Source organism: Leiobunum rupestre, chromosome 10 (genome assembly GCF_980474605.1).
Source record: "Leiobunum rupestre chromosome 10, qqLeiRupe1.1.hap1, whole genome shotgun sequence".
NCBI classification, from domain to species: domain Eukaryota; kingdom Metazoa; phylum Arthropoda; class Arachnida; order Opiliones; family Sclerosomatidae; genus Leiobunum; species Leiobunum rupestre.
The window spans coordinates 15,853,022-15,872,359 of NC_143393.1; the positions used below are offsets into that span (position 1 = coordinate 15,853,022).

The window sequence follows — 19,338 nt, forward strand, 5'->3', positions numbered from 1 at the left end:
GCGGTTTTCACCCCTTGTAGATTTGTATCATATCTGCCTGTGTTTAGGGCATGAAAAAGCCTCGACCTAACTGGTTGACCACGAACACAGGAGAACAGAATATGCTCCACTGTCTGGACCTCCTGAGTACAAGCATTCGACTGTTTTAAGTAGATAAGGAATAGTCTTTCATTGGTAGGTAAGCGATCACAGTTCTGTCTGGCCAGGAGAGAGTCCTTCCATCGGGGAAGCCTCAAGGCTGACAATATGTCACGCGATGGAACTGGTTTGTAACTAACTCTATCCGTACTTTTTCGCGCGGCCAGTATTTTTTAAAGCGCAAGTAGAATATAAAGCAGACATAAATAGTCATTTTTTGTTTTGTTTTTTTGTTAAAAACACAGCGGGAAAAAAAAAGAAAACAGTAGAAAGGACTGCCAACTTTTATCTTTCTGTATATATATTTTTTTCTTTTTCTTTTGTTTTTGAGTATCTGTATCAGGGTGTGTATGGTGCGAATACCTAGTTGTCATGTGCACCAAAATAAAGTTTATTATTTTTGAAAAAAAAAACGCGTTTTCCGGCAAAACTTTTTTTTCAAAAATAATGGATGGCGCCACGGGTCATATGATAACGTTTTCTCGTCATTTTAGAGGAGACGGTACATTCGTTATTTTCAAAAACTTGTTTCGCGAGGAGCAGATTTGATTGGATCTCTAGATTAATATTCCCAACTCAATGCACGGATTGAAATATTTCCGCTTGGTTGGTTATTAGATTCGAAGCCAAATATACTCAAGTTAATCCAAGTCAAAAATGTACGACATTCACTTTTTAAACGCAATTTTTACCTTCACTTCAATTTTTCGAAATGCCAAAACGGGCGTGATGGCGAGTTTTGATGTAAAACAAATTGGTTAGACCATGGGCGTGTCCAAATTATAAGAATTCGTCCCTTGATAGTGAGAATTCTCACTTCTAAAATTTTTGACGGTCCTTCTCACGTGAATTAAGTGACGTAATCTCTTATCACGAGTTCTCTTGAGAAGAGTGAGAACTTGGACCAAGGTGAGAATGACTCCGAGAATTCTCACTTGGTCCAAAAGAGGGGATATTATAAATAAAAATGACAGCTTATATTCTAGTCAGTTTACTTGATGCCGCAGAAAATAAACAGTATGGACAAAAGTTAAGAACAGCCCCCCCCCCCCTTTTTGTGTGTGTGTGTGTGTGTTTTTTTTTTAGATGAAAGCCCAGTGTGTAAAGAGTACGATGGTATTTTTTTTAGTTATCGCAAATGAGAATTAGTTAAGTGAACGCGTTTTGAAAGTCGCCAATTTCAATGCATTTTCATTACTAGTTTAATGGAAGTTCTATACATTTCCCCCGGAGATAGAGCAGGACACGTGAAATCAAAATGTATGCATGGGGTGTGTACTAAGTAGTAATACTGAAAATGAAATTTGTAGTGGTAGTAGGTTACACGACGTAGAAATAAGTGTGTAGACTATACTTAACTCTTATAAATAAGGGATTTGGGTGTTAACTGATATGTAAATGATATGTACCTCAAAGTACTTCGTTTTACGCGTTTTGAGCACTTGGAACACGTTATACACGTGGAGTTTTTTTGAGCATCGACATTTAACTGGAATTTTATTAAATTACCGCAAAAGGTTATTAGTGAAGTTAACGCGTGTTGAAAATCTACAATTTCCAGCATTTGCGAGGGGAAGAAAAGTAATTTTTTTTTGAAAAAAAATTTTGGCCAAAGAATTAATGCACAACAGTGACAAAGTGAGAAAAAAAACATCTCAACTTGTGCAATCGAAAACAGAATATTGGCGCCTGAAGGCGCAGCGCACTCACTTCACTCGAGCGCTGGGGGCGCGTGGCGCCACCCCAACCCCATTCTTGCTATCTCGATGGGCCGTCTATAACGCGACCTAGAGGACAGTACCTAGCCATAACGCATCAAGTATTGTCCAAATTGCCGATAACTCAATACGCGGAAAACGAAAATAATTAATTGATGTTCAATTCTTCACATTGGCCCAAATAATTAATTAGTGTTCAATTAGTATAGACCAAAATGAAAGTTTGTTTTCATGTGTCCTACTCTATCTCGGGAGCAGAAGTATAGAACAGCCAGTGAAATCTCAAATTCCCGATAACTTTTTACCTCTCCGAGGGGACTTTGTACCCTAGGAGGGGTTATACAACCACCGTGTCTGTCTGTCTGTCTGTCTGTGGGTGGGTCTGTCTGTCAGGCCTGCGAACGCATTTTCGGGGCAAAGGGTAATCACTGCGTACCCAGTTTCTTAGAATCAGGGAAAAGGTTTTTCCAAAAGCGCCCTCTTTTTGTCATTGGGTGTATTATAATTTTTTAATCGGCCGGGATTCGAACCCGAGCCCTCTTGCACGACAGGTGAGCGTTCTACCGCAGAACCACGGATACAGTTACGCTTCACTAAAAATTAAAAACTCTTCCGAGGAGAGGTATATTTTGGCTTGCCAACTTGTTATTTACATGTTTGCGGATAATAATTAATACTCCATTAAATTCAGCGTAAAAATGCTATCAATAAATCGTAAAAAAACGACAAATAGTAAGGGGGGGGGGTGCTATTTTTCACATTGGCAACAGTGGGATATTTTTGTGGACGAAAATGAATTTCAGAGAAAACCGAATGTTAAGTTAATTTCCAATGAAATATTTCCTTTTAAATTATAAATAAAATGTTTTCTTCCTTCCTATATGGTCGTGAAATCGTGTAAAAATAATATATATTGTCAAAGGCTTAGTTTACAACGTTCGTGGCATCTAGGAGCAACAAACACAGCACCCCACACAAGGAGAAGGCAACCCGTCAAAAGTCATGCATTTTCTTGTGTACATATTTTATTGGTTAGACGTTTTAACGCCTACTGCCGTCGGAAGGGGAAAATACGGAAATTATCTCCCCCCCCGCCCGTAAAACGCTCAGCGTAAAGGTTCGTCCAATGAAATTTGTACACAACACTGCGTTAGCGTGTTTAAAGGCTAGCTGCGTTCTTCTTGTGTTTGTTGCTCCTAGGTGGCATTCTCAGAGATTCTCGTTAATTAGTAATAAATAATTAATTATTATCAATTAATTAGTAATAAATAATTAATTATTATCAATTAATTAGTAATAAATAATTAATTATTATCAATTAATTAGTAATAAATAATTAATTATTATCAATTAATTAGTAATAAATAAATAATTATTATCAATTAATTAGTAATAAATAAATAATTATTATCAATTAATTAGTAATAAATAATTACTTATTATTATTACTTAATAATAATTACGTAGATATTTCAAAACCATCTTCGCGGGAAATAACGCGGTAGCACAGTACGAATGTTCGTCTGCTTCTGAGTAAGTGAGTAACTGAGTATCGCCATCTATGATTACTTTGGAGTAAATAGCAGACAAACTTTCGCTACAAGAGCTGCGATGATGGTACCAGAGTAAAAACATTTTAAAAATATTTTCAACATATCAAACCCACAAAATGCAAAATAGTTTCCTAGAAACTAAAAATGTAAAATGCTAAATATTTTTTCTAACTAAAATGCAAAATGGTATTTTCCATTTTTCATTTTCAAAATGAACAACCTCTAATTATGGCAATTTAACCTATGCTTATTTTGTTTGAAAGGAAAAATAAACAGCGTAAGTACCAGAAATAAATGAAACCAGCTATAAATCATTATTCTCCCAAAGAAAATATAATAATACTCAAGTACTTAAAAGTTGTATAAACAAGCAAAAATGACGTTAAGCCTTAGGAAAAATACTATTTAATTAAAATACTATAAATTTGAGGCTAATTTCCCCTAACAAAATATTATCGAAGTGAAGACTGTTCAAAAGCAAACAGAAATAAATACCGATCACGACACTTTAAAATATGGCGCGGAAATAATTTTGCCAACAAAAACAAGCGGAAAAAATGTTATTTAAAGAAAATGCGAGAGAGGAACAACATTTATATTTACGAACGTTTTTATCGCTCACCCAGCAGGAAAAAAAACGTTAAATTCTTTAAAAACCAATTTACATAACTAGATGAAGATGATATTGCCTCGGGAGCGGCGTATAAACTGAAATAGAGTGTACTGTTACAGTTTTCAAATCATTCTCGAGTTAAAAAAAACACTCGTTTTTTTCTATTTGAATTTACTCCGAAGGCAATTTCTTGTAAAATAAGATTCATATTGTAGCAAATTTTTTTCGTTTTAAATTAAGAAGATGACAGGTTACAGGTGTTAAATTTCAAGCGAAAAAAAAGTGGACAAGATAAATAATAAGGTCCCTACAGAAACCTTCAACCTAAAAAAAATGGAAAATAAATAAAGTCCTACCAGCTTTGACGCATGCTTCCGTCGTACAAACTTCCATTTTAGGGAGATGGCAATTTCGGTCGCCGCAGCTGAGGTTTTGTGTATCAAATTCTGGGGCTATGAAAAGAGAAAAATTCGGACATAAACGTTAAGCCAACGAAACTCGGAGAACATGCTATTTGTATGTTTTGCCCGAAATTTGTTTTTCAAAGGACCCCGGTGCCAGGCCCGATAAAAATACTAATTTCCTGGATTCATAATTACATTTTCGCGAGGGTTCCCCTTAATTTGTTGTTTTGCCCTATTTTGTACGGACCTCGTTACCAAAAAGGCTAGTCAGGGTTGCCACAGTTTTTTCACAATCAAATTCCCTGACTTTTCCATGTTTTCCCTGACCATCTCCGGAGATTTTCCCTGACTGAATTTTTGCCAAGATTTTGTATTTTTTAACCTATATTTTAGTAAAAGTTTCCTATTTGCAACGGAAATTAAAGTCCATGACATTTCCCGGATTTTTAGACTAATTTTTAAAATTCCCTGACTTATCCCTGATTTTTATACCCTTATTCAAATTCACTGACTTTTCCAGGATTTCCAGGTACCGTGGCAACCCTGCTAGTCTCATTTTAATACTCTTAGAAGCTCGGTCTTCCATCATAGAATTTGAAGTTATTATTTTCTGTTTTTCTAATAGGTGTTCGGAAATTAACAATATTTATTAAATAAAATATTAAGTATATAAAAGAATTTCGTATCTTTGATTGATATTTAGGGTGAAGGGTCCGTACCGCCTTTGGTAAAATTCGGATGCTCTACCGTTTTACTATCTTAGTGGAATATAAGAAGATTCTGATAAACTAGGGGGAAAATCCCATAGTACTATACAGGAGTACAGATGGGGATTTACAATGAAATTACTACTCCTTAAAACACTTAATTTAGTTCTTTATTTGAACTAATTTCCTCTAATAATTAAAATAGTTCTGACATTTTTAATTTCAAAAGTTATATATTTATAACGTAATAAAGCAATTTCATAATACCAAAAGTGACATATTTCCCAAAAGTGTGTCAAAATAATCGTTGTTGAAATGAAGGTTACACTCAAAGTAAAAGTTGGGAGGTGAGGAGGTAGGGTATTAATTGGTTTAAAAGTAGAAACAGTATCGGGTGGTCAGAGCTTTGAGAACTAAGGAAGCACTGGAGAAGGCTAGCTTTATATTTTTTCCCACTCGACAGAAACGCTACCGCCATCTATCTACGTGTTAATACAAAACACAAAAGAACAACCCTGCGGGTTGCCACAAAATTTTGAGATTGAAATTCTCGGTTTTCCCTGACCATTTTAACAGACTTTTCCGGAATTTTTAAGGAGAAAATTTTACTTTTATCAGAAGTTAATAAATTTAAATTGACTTATACGAGGTTATTGTAATAACTTTCAAGGAAATAAATGATAATCACAGAATTTGTCATAGATCTAGAGTAAAATTATGTAACTTTGGATAGTACCTTATTCCTATTTTTGGCGGGATATAGAAGCTACCATTGGAAAGTATACTAGGAACTCGCACACTTATGGTAATTATGTCATTTTGGATAGTACCTTATTCCTATTTTTGACGGAATCCAGAAGCTACCATTGGAAAGTATACTAGGAACTCGCACACTTATGGTAATTATGTCACTTTGGATAGTACCTTATTCCTATTTATGGTGGAATTCAGAAGCTCCTATAAAGCAGTCTACGCGTTATTAAGGAGGAGGCAATTTAATATAAAAGTATCGGCGTTGATATCTCGGCGCTAATGATAAAGCGGCACTTTCCTGGATATAACTTCTAACAAAAGAGGCTTGAAACGCTTGGAAAACGTCGTTAATCTCGTTATCTCGCCAAACATGGCTATACACCGGGGAGCAGCGCGAGGATATAGGTGGAAACTGAGTCGTCACACGCCGAAGCGTGACGGAAAAACGAAACTACCAGGCGTTGAATAGACCGTCGATATTCCGGAATCTATAGGCGTATAATATCAATCGCGTCGGCCGACGGAAATGGGTCCTCCCCCAAAGCGTCCCGGGGGGCCGATACGCGGCCCGCCAAATGGAAAACGAAAAAAGCAAGAAGAGGAACCTTACGGGAGAAAATGTCTTGCGTGGCGAGTGGTCGCCTCGTGAGGAGAATGACTAAAACGGCGCAAAGAGTGGATATCACCACTAAAAGAGTCAGCAGCATCTGCTCCAGGGGAGTTCGAGAATTACGACATCGGCCATCGCTGCCCGAAAGAGAGGAAAAAAATGTCATCAACAAACTCGTAATAACTTTTCGGCGGTTACACCCCAAAGCCCTCCAATATAGTATACATATTGGAGGATTAGTACCATTAACCAGAGGGGAGGGGGTAAAGTCCGCGTCCACTCCGCTAGACGTCGTTAAAAAGTGGACTATATATATTCTCACCTGTAGGTTTGGTAGTCCGCGTCCCTTTCATGATCTTGAGCTTCCGGATCTCCCGTTGTCATGGCGACGTTGCTATCACCTTCACGATGCGGGAGAAGTAAATGAAAAATTATACCATCCGCCCAGCCTAACGCGTTTTTAAGAGAACAAAAAGAGAGGACATCAATCATTCGGTCCCTTCAATTTTTACGCCTATTCTTCTCGGGATAGTTTTAGCCGCTGGGCAGATTCGTTATGGACTTTAGATATAGCAAATCCACCCACCATTGAGCTCTTATATCGACTAACTACCTTAACAAGAGCAAACAGGATGTTTCAAAAGGTTGTGCAGAAATTTGAAGGAGTTGTAGGGGGTGAGTTGAGAAGTATGCCTGTTTTTTCCCCTTTTCCTACGATGAGTTAAAAGAGCGCCAGAGAGCTTCAAAGTGTGGCCTACTAGCCCCTGGAAGTAGGCTGCAACAAGCGCAAGACCAAGCAGCAGGGACTTTAAATACTGTTTAAGTTTCCTTTTTTACGCTGGTTACCTCGATTTGTTTACAAAGTCCTTTTTTACCTATCACACGAACCCAAACCTTAATGTTCGCGTTTCCCTGCTACTTGGTTTGGCGCTTGTTGCAGCCTACTTCCAGGGGCTAGTAGGCCACACTTTGAAGCTCTCTGGCGCTCTTTTAAGTCATCGTAGGAAAATGGGGAAAAAACAGGCATACTTCTCAACTCACCCCCTACAACTCCTTCAAAATATTTGCATAACATTTTGAAACACCCTGTATATAACTCGAACTGGTAAAAAACACCAACGAATGCATCTTTCTATGAAGGAAAACGTAGCCTTCTAGTTTTAAGGTAGTTCTTACGTCACTTCTTCGCACTTTTACAAGTATACGCGCGCGAGGGAAGACTGTACAAATAGTCCTGAAATTCAATATATTTTTACTTTATTATTTTATTTTATAGAAGCATTATTCCGCTGGGAAACACCAAGGATAGTAGATACAGGGACGAGAAAGCAGGAAAAAAATAGATTTTCAACTTCTTCATATTCACGGGGAGTTAGATGTAAACAAACCGCGGCCATTGTAAGACGTGGTTCACCATGGACAGTATTATTGTAGTTAGTTTTTACCATTTTGATGTTAAATTAAAAATGAAACTACGAGCGTAAATAAAAAATGCCCATTGGTTTTGAACACTTAAGCCTCGTCAAGAACCGCTAAAATTAGGTGACCGCCATTTTTTTTTTGTTTACAACTAACTCTCCTTGCGTTTAGGTCTTTTTAGGTAATATATTCCAACAGAGACCGCCAATACACTTTCTCGTCCCTGTATCTACTGTCCTTGGGAACACCAAAGGTAATATAGATCTTCGCACCCTAGATTCGAATTCTGAGAGCTTTCCGATTGTCGGTTTTGTAACGAAGCGTTTACCCACTTCCGTGACCTCCGAAAAATCAACCTCCATCGTCGCCGCCATCTAGGAGCAACAAAATGTTTTCTTCCTTCCTATATGGTCGTGAAATCGTGTAAAAATAATATTTATTGTCAAAGGCTTAGTTTACAACGTTCGTGGCATCTAGGAGCAACAAACACAGCACCCCACACAATTAGAAGGCAACCCGTCAAAAGTCATGCATTTTCTTGTGTACATATTTTATTGGTTAAACGCTTTAGCGCCTGCTGCCGTCAGAAGGGGAAAGAAATTGTCTTCCCCCCGCCCGTAAAACGTTCAGCGTAAAGGCTCGTCCAATGAAATTTGTACACAACACTGCCTTAGCGTGTTTAAAGGCTAGCTGCGTTCTCCTTGTGTGGGGTGCTCCTAGCTGCCATAATCCTATCACGGCCAACTTTGATGCCGTGCTGTTGCGCGAACAGCGCGTCATCAAAGTTGGCCGTGGTCTTATCTATAGTCGGTTACCATGGTAACTATGGAGCTAATTCTTTCGGAGTTCCGTCAGGAAGCGGGTCAACGCTATTGACTACGCGCGAGGCTGTGATTTCGAATCCAGGGTACGAGGTTTATTTTATCATTGGGAAAACTAAACTTTTTCAGGGAAATAGCGCGATTTTTCTACACAGCGTTCGACACCACTTAAATTTATTCGAATATTGCGCATACCACTGGTAATTATGGTTAATAATGGTAACTATTGGTTTATATTGTATAATAATATGTGAAATCAAGAAAATCATTAATAAATGGAATATATCAACTTTAGAAGATCTTAAACTTTATTTTCATTACTCTAAAAGTCTGCTCAAAATCTTAAATTTTAAATACTGTAAATAATTCGCGGAAATATATTATTCACCACTTTTACCATTTTAAATCATAACATTATTTACCACTTTTCCCCTTTTAATATAATAACATTATTTACCACTTTTCCCCTTTTAATATAATAACATTATTTACCACTTTTCCCATTTTATATCATAACATTATTTACCACTTTTCTCATTTTATATCATAAAATTATTTACCACTTTTCAAAATTTTAAATCATAACATTATTTACCACTTTTCCCCTTTTAATATAATAACATTATTATCACTTTTCCCATTTTATATCATAACATTATTTATTACTTTTCCCATTTTATATCATAACATTATTTACCACTTTTCCCCTTTTAATATAATAACATTATTTACCAATTTCCCCATTTTATATCATAACATTATTTATCACTTTTCTCGTTTTATATCATAACATTATTTACCACTTTTCCCATTTTATATCATAACATTATTTACCACTTTTCCCTTTTTATACCATAACATTATTTACCACTTTTCTCATTTTATATCATAACATTATTACCACTTTTCCCATTTTATATTATAACATTATTTACCACTTTTCCCTTTTTATACCATAACATTATTTACCACCTGTTTAATACCACTTCGAAACCCTGTTTCTACATTACCAAGAAAACACGAGATGAGCAGGGTTAAAGTTAATTAATTTTTTAATAATACCTTTACTAAAAATCGAAATTCAAATTTCAAGCAGTACCGCCATCGCCGGGGATTTGTCTTAAGAAATATTTTTAATTAACATAATAATTTAAAAACTAACCACTGTTTTCCTACCAGGTGATTTAAACAATTTTATAGATAAATTACGCTTTAATTAACTAAACTAAACTAAATAAAAAATTAAATAAAAAACTAAATATTTGTTTTCTGAAATAATAAAAGAAAATGTTATTACGGCCGATATTAGATATCGTGATACAATTTAGAAAATTGAGGGTTGGGAAGATGAGTTTACAGAGTTCATACAGCTATCGGCAACCCAATTTCCCTGATATAACCAGGATTATGGCAAACTTTCTGAACCCTCATAAATTTTCCTGAATTTTCTGTCAACAATCAAATTTCCTTATATTTCCAGCTGGTTTATGCCCGTTCTCAGTAACCTAAAAAACCCAATTATAGTATAATTATTGAATTCTTGAAAAAAATTATTTCGAAGGCTTGTTTTGAGAGAAAATATGGTACACCCTATTAACATTACTGCAAAAAGGCGTACCATATAGCATACCATTAAAACGACCGAAATTCCAAGCCAGAACTATAGAATTGTACCATAATTATGGTACATCATGCTCGGATAGTCTGTGTTAAATTGAATTGTTATTTAATGAATAAAATATTTTTTTAAATTGAATTGTTATTTAATGAATAAAATATTATTTTTCCCCTTTCTTTAAATTATTTAATTTCAGAAATATGCAAAAGCGCAACCTTTTAAATTTAAATTGTCCGGATAAAAAATGTATATTTAAACAGCACTATTTGTAACACAGTTAATTTTGAGTTGTTATCCCAAATTTAGTCTCTAATAGGGCCCCCACTTAAATCTTCAATTTTTTTATAGGAGAAATAGGATTATATATCTAAAAATATGGGACTTTATAGGACTATTTTTCAAAATTATACGATTTTATAGGACTATATATGCTATTTCCTTCACTAACTGTATGCATTTAAAAAAATCTATATTTAGTGAAATAAATCTTTGATTTTCACTTACAAAATAGAAACTATTTAACCATTTTATCCCAAAATATACTAGTAGCTAACCATGTTAACAATAACCAAAGTATAGACTAAAATGACTTTGTATAGGAATAAATCCTATAGCTAAATCTAGCAATTTAACTGAGTTGCGGGATTTGAAATTGGCAAAATATCCAAATTATAGGATTTTATAAGACTTTCTGTGGATTTAGCTAAAAATATAGGATTTTATACAACATTTTGAAAAAATAGGATTTTATAGGACCTCTGGGGGCCCTGCTCTAAATAAAATAGTGGCACGCCGGAAATAACAAGAAACGTAACTAAGCCGCCAAAGACTCCGGCGTTTGTTAAAATCCCTAAAGGGAAATAAAATAGTTGGGAAAGGCCTCTATCGTTTCGTCTCTACTAATCCGGTTCGTAAATCCCCGAACTGTCAACGTCAATAAAGATTCATTCGTCGTATTTTAAGATCGGACACTATAGTCTTAGCGTTGTTTAAAACTTTCGTTATAGATTGCGAAAAAAAGAAGGCCGACTTCTTAAAATATAAAGTCAGTCTTAATCAAAGAGTACTTCCCTCCGAGAAAGGCAGTTTCCTCCAGGGAGTTTCTCCGATGTGCCGAAAACTTCGTCAGCCACCGCGTGCGCGACTTCAAAAGAACAGAGACACAAATCTCTGTTTTTCTCCGCGCCTATCCTCTTAAAAATAAATCTTTCTCTGTCCACGGTAAAGAGTCTTCAAGATGCCGTCTTCGTGAAATGTCGTTAAAACGTGGAAACAGGGGGAAATAAATAGCAGAAAGCCTATATCACCGTTTCTCTCAAAGCCGAAAATTCAACAAAGAATTGTTCCTTGGGTTTACAATACTGTTTCGTTTTATTTTTTTCCAGCCCGTTTTTAGGAATAAATTTCAATAAATCGGTTTGGAGTAACGGCTGTTGCCAAAAAGTTAAAAAGATTTCCTTTTTTCTTTACTCCTAAATCGATTGAGTATCGACAAATCAGGTAACTCGGATTAAACGAATTTGGATTTTTGGTGTTTTTCGAAAGATTGGTTCAACATTCATTTAAAGGGAGTATAACCCTCCTTGTTTGGGAGGGTGCGCCATAGCTTCTCTCTTTTCTCGCTCATGGCGCAAGTCTAGAACGATAGTCGAAACCAAGGGGAGCGCATTCCCGTTTTTGCCCGGCGTTCCTTTTGAGAAAACTCGCTAGCTCTCTTTCTACCGCGCGAGTGACGTAGCTGGTTGACGGTTTTCCCGTAGACACGGAGAGTAGGGTGTCTTATAAGTACCGTGTAGTTTGTCTGTCATGGGTAAAAAAAATCTGTGCAAAATGTGGTGAAATTGCATAATCTTGGGAGAATGTGAACGAATATAAATATGTTGGAATTATTTTTGGGTTTTTCAATTATTGTGGTCGGACGTGGTTAGAAGAAAGAACTATATTTTTTAATAAATATTTATTAAAATAAAAAATAGGAACATTTTAATATTGAAAAGGCACATTTTGAAATTCATTAAAAAAGGATTATATTGTTCCGTTTAAATCTGTCAACTGAACAAAAAGGCAGCTTATGTTTTAAACTAAGCTACTTAATTTTTTAGTTTTCTTATCTTTTCTCCTGTCTTGGCCCTCTTGGGCCTCAGTAATACTTTTTGAATTTAAATATTTAATTCTAGTTCTCATTTTTAAATAACAAAAAACAATCTCTCTTGGATATTTTGAAAATAATGGCATACGTTCATTTGTTAGGTTATTGATAAAAATTTAAATCTTAATTTCCTTTCCAATTTTACCTTAAAACTTAAAACTATCACTTTTACAATTTCACTATTAATTTATAATAATATTAGGCCTAGGCCCTATGCTATAAGCTTATAAAAGTTCTGGGTTTAATGTCAGCTAATACTGGAAGTTTTAATAATTTAGAGAATATAATACTTACAGAAATGTATATAAAGTGCCAAAAACAAGTGTAAAATTGAAGGGAAAACGACCGCACGTATTTATTTTCTATACCGCATTTTTTCTGGTTTCTTTTATTAGGAATTTGACTGATTTCTCTAGTCTCTCCTCTCTTCGCGCTCTACTACCCTCCCCGCGACTTGTTTCTGGTTTCCTGTCAACCAGCGACGTCACTGAAGGTGGGCCGGTAGTTGCCAAGCCCCCCAACGTACCCGCTGAAGCGCTTCTCTACAGACCCCGTCGAAAGAGCTAACCTTATTATACGCAGTATTTTACCAACCTTGAGTCGAAACACCCAATTCTTCTATTAGAGGAAGCGTGCCCGCCCTGAAGAGGTTTTCATATTTAGTGTTTATTTTTTAAATGCACCCTTAATTACCATATAAACAACAATATCCGAGCTATAAATAATTTATTTTCATTATAGTTTGGATATTTATTCAAATATAATTACTTAATTATGAGGTACGTGGTTTTAGATTCACGAAACGCGTTCTAGTATATATGATAAATTAAAGCACTACCAAAGCGAGGATACGTTTAGTGGGATAATTTCTCAAAAACCACTGTATTTAACACTACGTATAACACGTGGTTAGAAAAATGAGGGGGGGAAATATGTATTGCCCAAAATTCCTGAAAAGCTTATACTCCCTTTAAGATAAATATTTTGAAAATAGTCCTCGCATAGTTTCAACGTTAACGAATTTTTTACTATTTCTAAAAAGCGTTAGGTAATATTATATTTTCAAACAAATTTCCTTTTTTGGGATACCTCATTTTGGAACTAAGGTAGCGAGCGACTATAACGGTGCTGTTTTCGTAAGTTAGCTTGTCCACTTAGCTCTTAAGGTCTATACCGAGGCAATTTCATCGGTAGCTACCACTCCCTTACCGGAGAAAGGCGTACCATAGTTTTAAATACTCACGGATTCGTCACGTTGGTAAACATTTAAAGTAGCTTTTTACCGTCATTGGGTGGTTTCTTTTCGCTTGTTCCGGGATTTCGGAGTAGGGTAAGAAGAGTAAGGCTATGACGTCATTTTACTCTGATTCTGTGAGGGCGAATACTTTGAGTCGCAGTAAAACCGATTTAAGATTTATTAATAGACCCGTACAAAATACAACTCTTTTGAAACAGAGCGGCTCACCACCATATGTCAAAAAACAAACACAAAATGTTTAGTCGGAACTAAAAATTACAGAAATTTAAAATTTAGAATTAAAAACTAAAGAAAAAACAATTATAATAACGGTGATAGTCCATATTATCAATTCAGCCTGCGCCATTCAGCTTTGTATTTCTTCCAATAGACTAGGGTATGTTTCACCGTGTTCAAATGCTCGTATTTTCCCATAAAACCTAAAATCTAAAAAGAAAACAAAAAAAGCCTTTTTAGCAGATAAATTCTGGCTAGCAGACGACAAAATCAAATTTACTCCTTTACACCTCCTTTTCAGAAGGAGTAAAAAGAGTAGCCCTAATACTCCGGAACAAGCGAATAGTTTGTGGCGCGGAGTAATTATCATCCCCGGAACGTTTTAGGGTAAAAAGAGTACGCTTTTAGTCCGAGAACAGGCGAATATCATTCAAAACCGTATTCAAACAACTTGTTGTCATTGTTTAAAATATTAAGTGTATAATTTTTGGAGTCATGGAGAAAAAATAAGGATCACCGTGATTCCAGTGGAATAATTGGGGTTATGACGTCAAAGAGAGAATCTTTGTGGTATTGACGTCATCATGATGCTACATGCCGGAAAAAAACCCGATCTCAACTCCCTATTCACCAATTATCATTACGGTGACGTCATGAAATTGTTTTACGTAACTAGATGAAAATATGAACTTTACTAATGTATTTGAATTCAAGTAAGAATTAAAAATGATTATTGATTTGATCCCTCAAACCTTTCGTGGACCGTGTGAACAAAAAAGTTACTTGTTTTACAACTTTTTTCCAAAAATAAATAAATCCAGATAATTAATCTTATTTTTCAATTTTATTGACCTCGGTTGTTGCGGTGAAATAATGTATGCGCGACTCGCGCAGCGGGCCCCGGTAAATCAGTACTTTCGGGCCCCAAAGACAGTGCCGGATTTAACCAACTGCGGGCCCTGTGCTAAGAGACCTTTAAGTACACTTTTGTTAGTACAATGGTCAGGGGCGTATTAGCCATTAGGCAGAGTAGGCGCGTGCCTACGGCGGCATTTTTCTAGGGGCGCCAAAACTCTGATAAAGCCCCACGTACGGTCGAATTACTTTACTTGCCCCTGCTTAAAACAACGCCAAAAAGGTAAAAACAGACCAACAACGTTTGGGGAAACTAAAATATATGTATTTATTTAATAATTTATTAAAAACTAGTGTTGTAAGTCGGAAAATTTCCCGCTCGGAAAATTTTGCGGAAAATTATCGAGGCCTTTTTTCCGGAAAATTTTCCGTATTTTTCCGAAAAATATTAAAAACGTTTTCATTCCATGATTTGTCTAATATATTGTTTGCAAATTTAAATAAAGTGGCATTTTCACCTAATTTTTTCTAATCTAAAAGTAAAACTAAACCTATAGACTAGTTTAAACTGGTTGAAATGTAACACTATTAATGTTTTGTAGTATGTTTACTGATATTAGTCATTTTAAATCGATAAAAAGTTTAAAACATTAAAAACCCTTGAAAATTAATTTATGTTTAAATTTTTTATTTTTCCGATTTGCGGAAAATTTTCTGGAAATTTTTCCGGAAAATTCACAACCCTATTAAAAACCAATACGCCCCTACTTAGCTGACCAACCCTTTAGACAATGCCTAGGGGCGCCAAATTTGTCTGTGCCTAGAGACGCCGAAAGGGTTAATCCACCCCTGACAATGGTAAAGCCGGCAGTGAAGAAGATAAGAGTTCAAACCCGGGGCCCCAGGCTGGAAGGGCCCCCGAGTTATTTGTAGCAAACCTTCTCGGAATAGCATAGAGATAAAATAACAAAATTGCTTTAATAAATGAGAAACCGGACGTAATATGAGTTATCGACAGAAAATGCTTATAATTGCTATACGTGGAAATCGCATTAAACAAGTGTTAAAAACAAAACCTCATAAACGAGATTTAAGACTCTTTATTATTAAAGATCTTGGGGAAATTTGAAGGCGATATCTTTAACTTTCACTCTCCGTTCGTGTCTGACAGATTGACGTAGTTAACATCGAAGAGTGAGTTTCCTTTTTAGCACCGTCCGTTTAACCGCATCATTTTCGAATAAACCTCTCAGCGCACTTCAGCTTTGAAGTTAGCTCATTAAAGGAACGGTTTCCGGTTCTGGAAATTTTCCGGTAGAAAGGAGGGCCTCCCTCCAAAATCATTATTCAACGTTCTAACGTCTACGGCGAAAGAGGGCGGGGTTTAATACGCCGTCATAGCATTACCCACGTCTGTGATTGGATTGAATTTTGCCCGGGAAAAAAGGTCCCAACAATGCTAGCTGGGAAATTAAAAAGGAAGGGAAAATGAAACTGTCTTTTCAGATTTGTCCCGGGGACTAAGAAAAGGTCATATTCTAATCAGAAAAAAAAATAGGCTTAAATAATCACGGACCAGAAATTATTCCATGTTTCATCTAATTTTTTTAAACCCAAAGTTAATCTGCATATAGATTGATTTCACGGCTGGTTTTAATTTATGGACAAAAGCTTGGCGTGATTTCTTTGATTTCCATAGATCTCTTTCTTTAAAAAAGGTGCAGCCAAAATTTAATCATTGCAAATTATTGGTTTGAAATTTGGTGGTAAAATTTTATTCAGATACGTCCAAACGCCGATATTACACGATATTTAGGCTCAATATTTAATTATTTCCTTAAAAATGTTCTATAACTTATGCTTTGGAGGAAAAAAAGGAGGTACTCCCGGTAGTTAGCTTCTCCCTGTACACCGGTGTTAGGCGTGCGGAACACTTCTACAGGCGTTTTGGCCTACTGATTAAAACAAATTATATATAAACCCGAGTAAAGGGCGTTAATATCGCGAATGAACTTCACTTATCCAATAAAAGCATTAAAGCTAATATTATTATGTAAAAATAATTTCCTTACGATACCAAAAATAGCTCCGCGCCAGCGAGGGTGAGAAAGGGAACGCGAGAAGCGGAAATGAACCATAACTAGATAAAATAACGACAATTAGATTTACGGTTTACTATTTATATTATATAAGGTCGGGGGGTTACGCTATTTTTATCCATCGCCGCGATCGGCATAAGCGATAAGCGAAAACAACGGTAATAAGAAGCAGACTTTACCAAAGCCGTAACCTTTGACGTTAAATGTCAACTAATAGTAACTGCGCAATAGCGGTCACGGAAAACAAAATTAGGTACCCTTCCCTCTCTTAAATGCCTGTCATCAACGTTCAAAGGTGTCTAAAAGGTCCTAAACTCACTAACAAGTGACGTAAATTCAACGTTAGTCCCTAGAAGCCCTTAGTTCCAACTTTTTCTATTAGTAAAAGAAAAAATCAGGCGATAAAAACGGATAGGAACTTTTCCTATTTGAAGAATTTTATGGCTAGGACCTGTTAGCTTTACGGAGAAGCCCTCTGCTACCGACAGATTGGATAAAGAGGAAAAGAGGGGTTTGGGAAAATATCGTTGGGAACCTAGCTGTCTTCCCTCTAAAAATAGAGGGAATTTTCTCGATATACACGCACGGACTTATATAAATGTCGCTTTATAGATCATAAAATTTAGAACTAGGTTTTCTAGAAAATACCCGATAGATGTCGTAAATACCGTATATATAAAAATCCCTGGGTCCATGAGGATTTGGAATTTCAAACGGAAATGGAATATGAATAAATATTTTTGGTCATCAGTGTAGACTCTGCTTTTGCAAAACTGCTACAAATGTTACAGAGCGATGGTCCCTGGTGGGTTCAAAGCTATAAGGTCCCGCTACTAAATACACTCGAATGTTCGCGCGTACTAATGCAAATCTTCAGAGAATTACAAAATTGCCACCAAAGTTTACCGAACTTTTCCTTCTTGCATCAGCCGCTAAATTTTTTGAAATCATTTTCTAGACTCCAAAAGGATATTTCCTTCGCGTGACGAGCTTGTTTCTATTTGTTTTATATAACTTTCTTACTTTTTGAAACTCAACTAACAAGGAGAGTACCCGAGGTGTTTATTTCCGATTTTGTTCAAAGTCGGGCGTAATGTAGACTTATATGAGATATGAAATTTCCCAAAAGGAGACGTTGCACTACCCATTCGATTTGCCTTGGCAACCGAACATGTTTTTGACCACTTAAAACAAAAAATTCTCAATTTAAAAAAACATGGGAATTTCTCGGTTTCACAGGGTACTTACTACGATTTTTTTAATTTGAAAATCACGAACTGGGTAATTTGAACCACATTTAGGTAAATTACCTCAAGTTTGGGTAAATTGGAACATTTTTGGAGTAAATTTGTAACACTTTTTCTTTTAAGTGGTCAAAAACATGTTCGGTTGCCATAGCAAATCGAATGGGTAGTTCATATCTCATGGGTACTAGATCTCCTTGTAAGTCTATCTGCGCTAGGCCAAATATATTTCGGTCGAATTTCGAGGCGGGCGATCGGCATTTCCATACAAACGGCCTGAAACTAAAGAATATAAATTACTTCTGAAATAACTCAAACCAAATTTTCCAGAGTTTAGTTTCCGCGTAGAAAATTGTAGAAATACATTAATTAGTTATACGACTCGAGGGAGCCAACTAGAAATATATTGAAAACATATTTGTTAATCAATTATAGATAACAAATTACCAGCGATATAGATATACCCTTCTCAAATTTCTCGAGATATATTAGCTAATATTATTTACTCAATCCGATATTTTTGAAACTTTCGAAAACCGCCAGTACTGGTAGGTTACTCTAAGCATTTCAGAAAGTCACTTGTAAGCGCGCAAACTAAACGCGAATCGCAAAGCGCCAGTCATCAACAAGTATCGGCAAACCTAGAAATCTTTTTCGCATTATCACCCGGAGATGCAATTTTTAAAAGCTAAAAATTAGCGCGGTAAGCGATTTAAGTCCGAAAGATTACCGCTAGGCTCGTGACAGCACCTACCTGGGCCCGCGGCCGCGGTTCCTTCGCTCTTATCTTTTTCCAGTTTCAAGCTTTTTCCAATGATGAGTTTGGGAAATTTCTGACGTTGCACATCTCACAAATCGACGCGTTCTCCACCGAGGGATGCGCTCAAATAAAAGATAGGGCCGCGAGAATTCTAGAGAGGCTGCAGCGGCGATTTTCACTTTTATTTTCCCTCCGAGCCGCGCGCGCCCCTTTTTTCTTCTTCTGTTTAGTTTGAGATACAACCAGCAGGTGGCCTCTGATATATTTCCACCTTGTACAGTCCCGCCGCGCGTAAATAGACCGATTTTCCGCTCCGATTTTGCGAAAAATCTATCACTTTCGATAACAGTCGCTATTTGGAAAGCCAGACGCGCTTCGCGACCATTTCCCGCACGGAAAATTG

The 19,338-nt window shown here is 36.2% G+C and overlaps 1 protein-coding gene across 1 annotated transcript in view; it reads right to left on the bottom strand.

Annotated features, from left to right (window-relative positions):
* Positions 1 to 19,066, bottom strand: part of LOC149924827 (neprilysin-1-like) — a 34,717-nt gene extending 15,651 nt beyond the window's left edge. Inside the window, exons 1-4 of the mRNA XM_090159789.1 lie at positions 18,930 to 19,066; positions 6,819 to 6,897; positions 6,497 to 6,633; positions 4,379 to 4,474 (exon numbers count right to left, since the gene is read on the bottom strand). Coding sequence (XP_090015915.1) covers positions 4,379 to 4,474; positions 6,497 to 6,633; positions 6,819 to 6,880 — 295 coding nt within the window. The 5' untranslated portion in view covers positions 6,881 to 6,897; positions 18,930 to 19,066. The remainder of the gene's footprint in view (positions 1 to 4,378; positions 4,475 to 6,496; positions 6,634 to 6,818; positions 6,898 to 18,929) is intronic.
* Between the last annotated feature and the right edge of the window lie 272 nt (positions 19,067 to 19,338).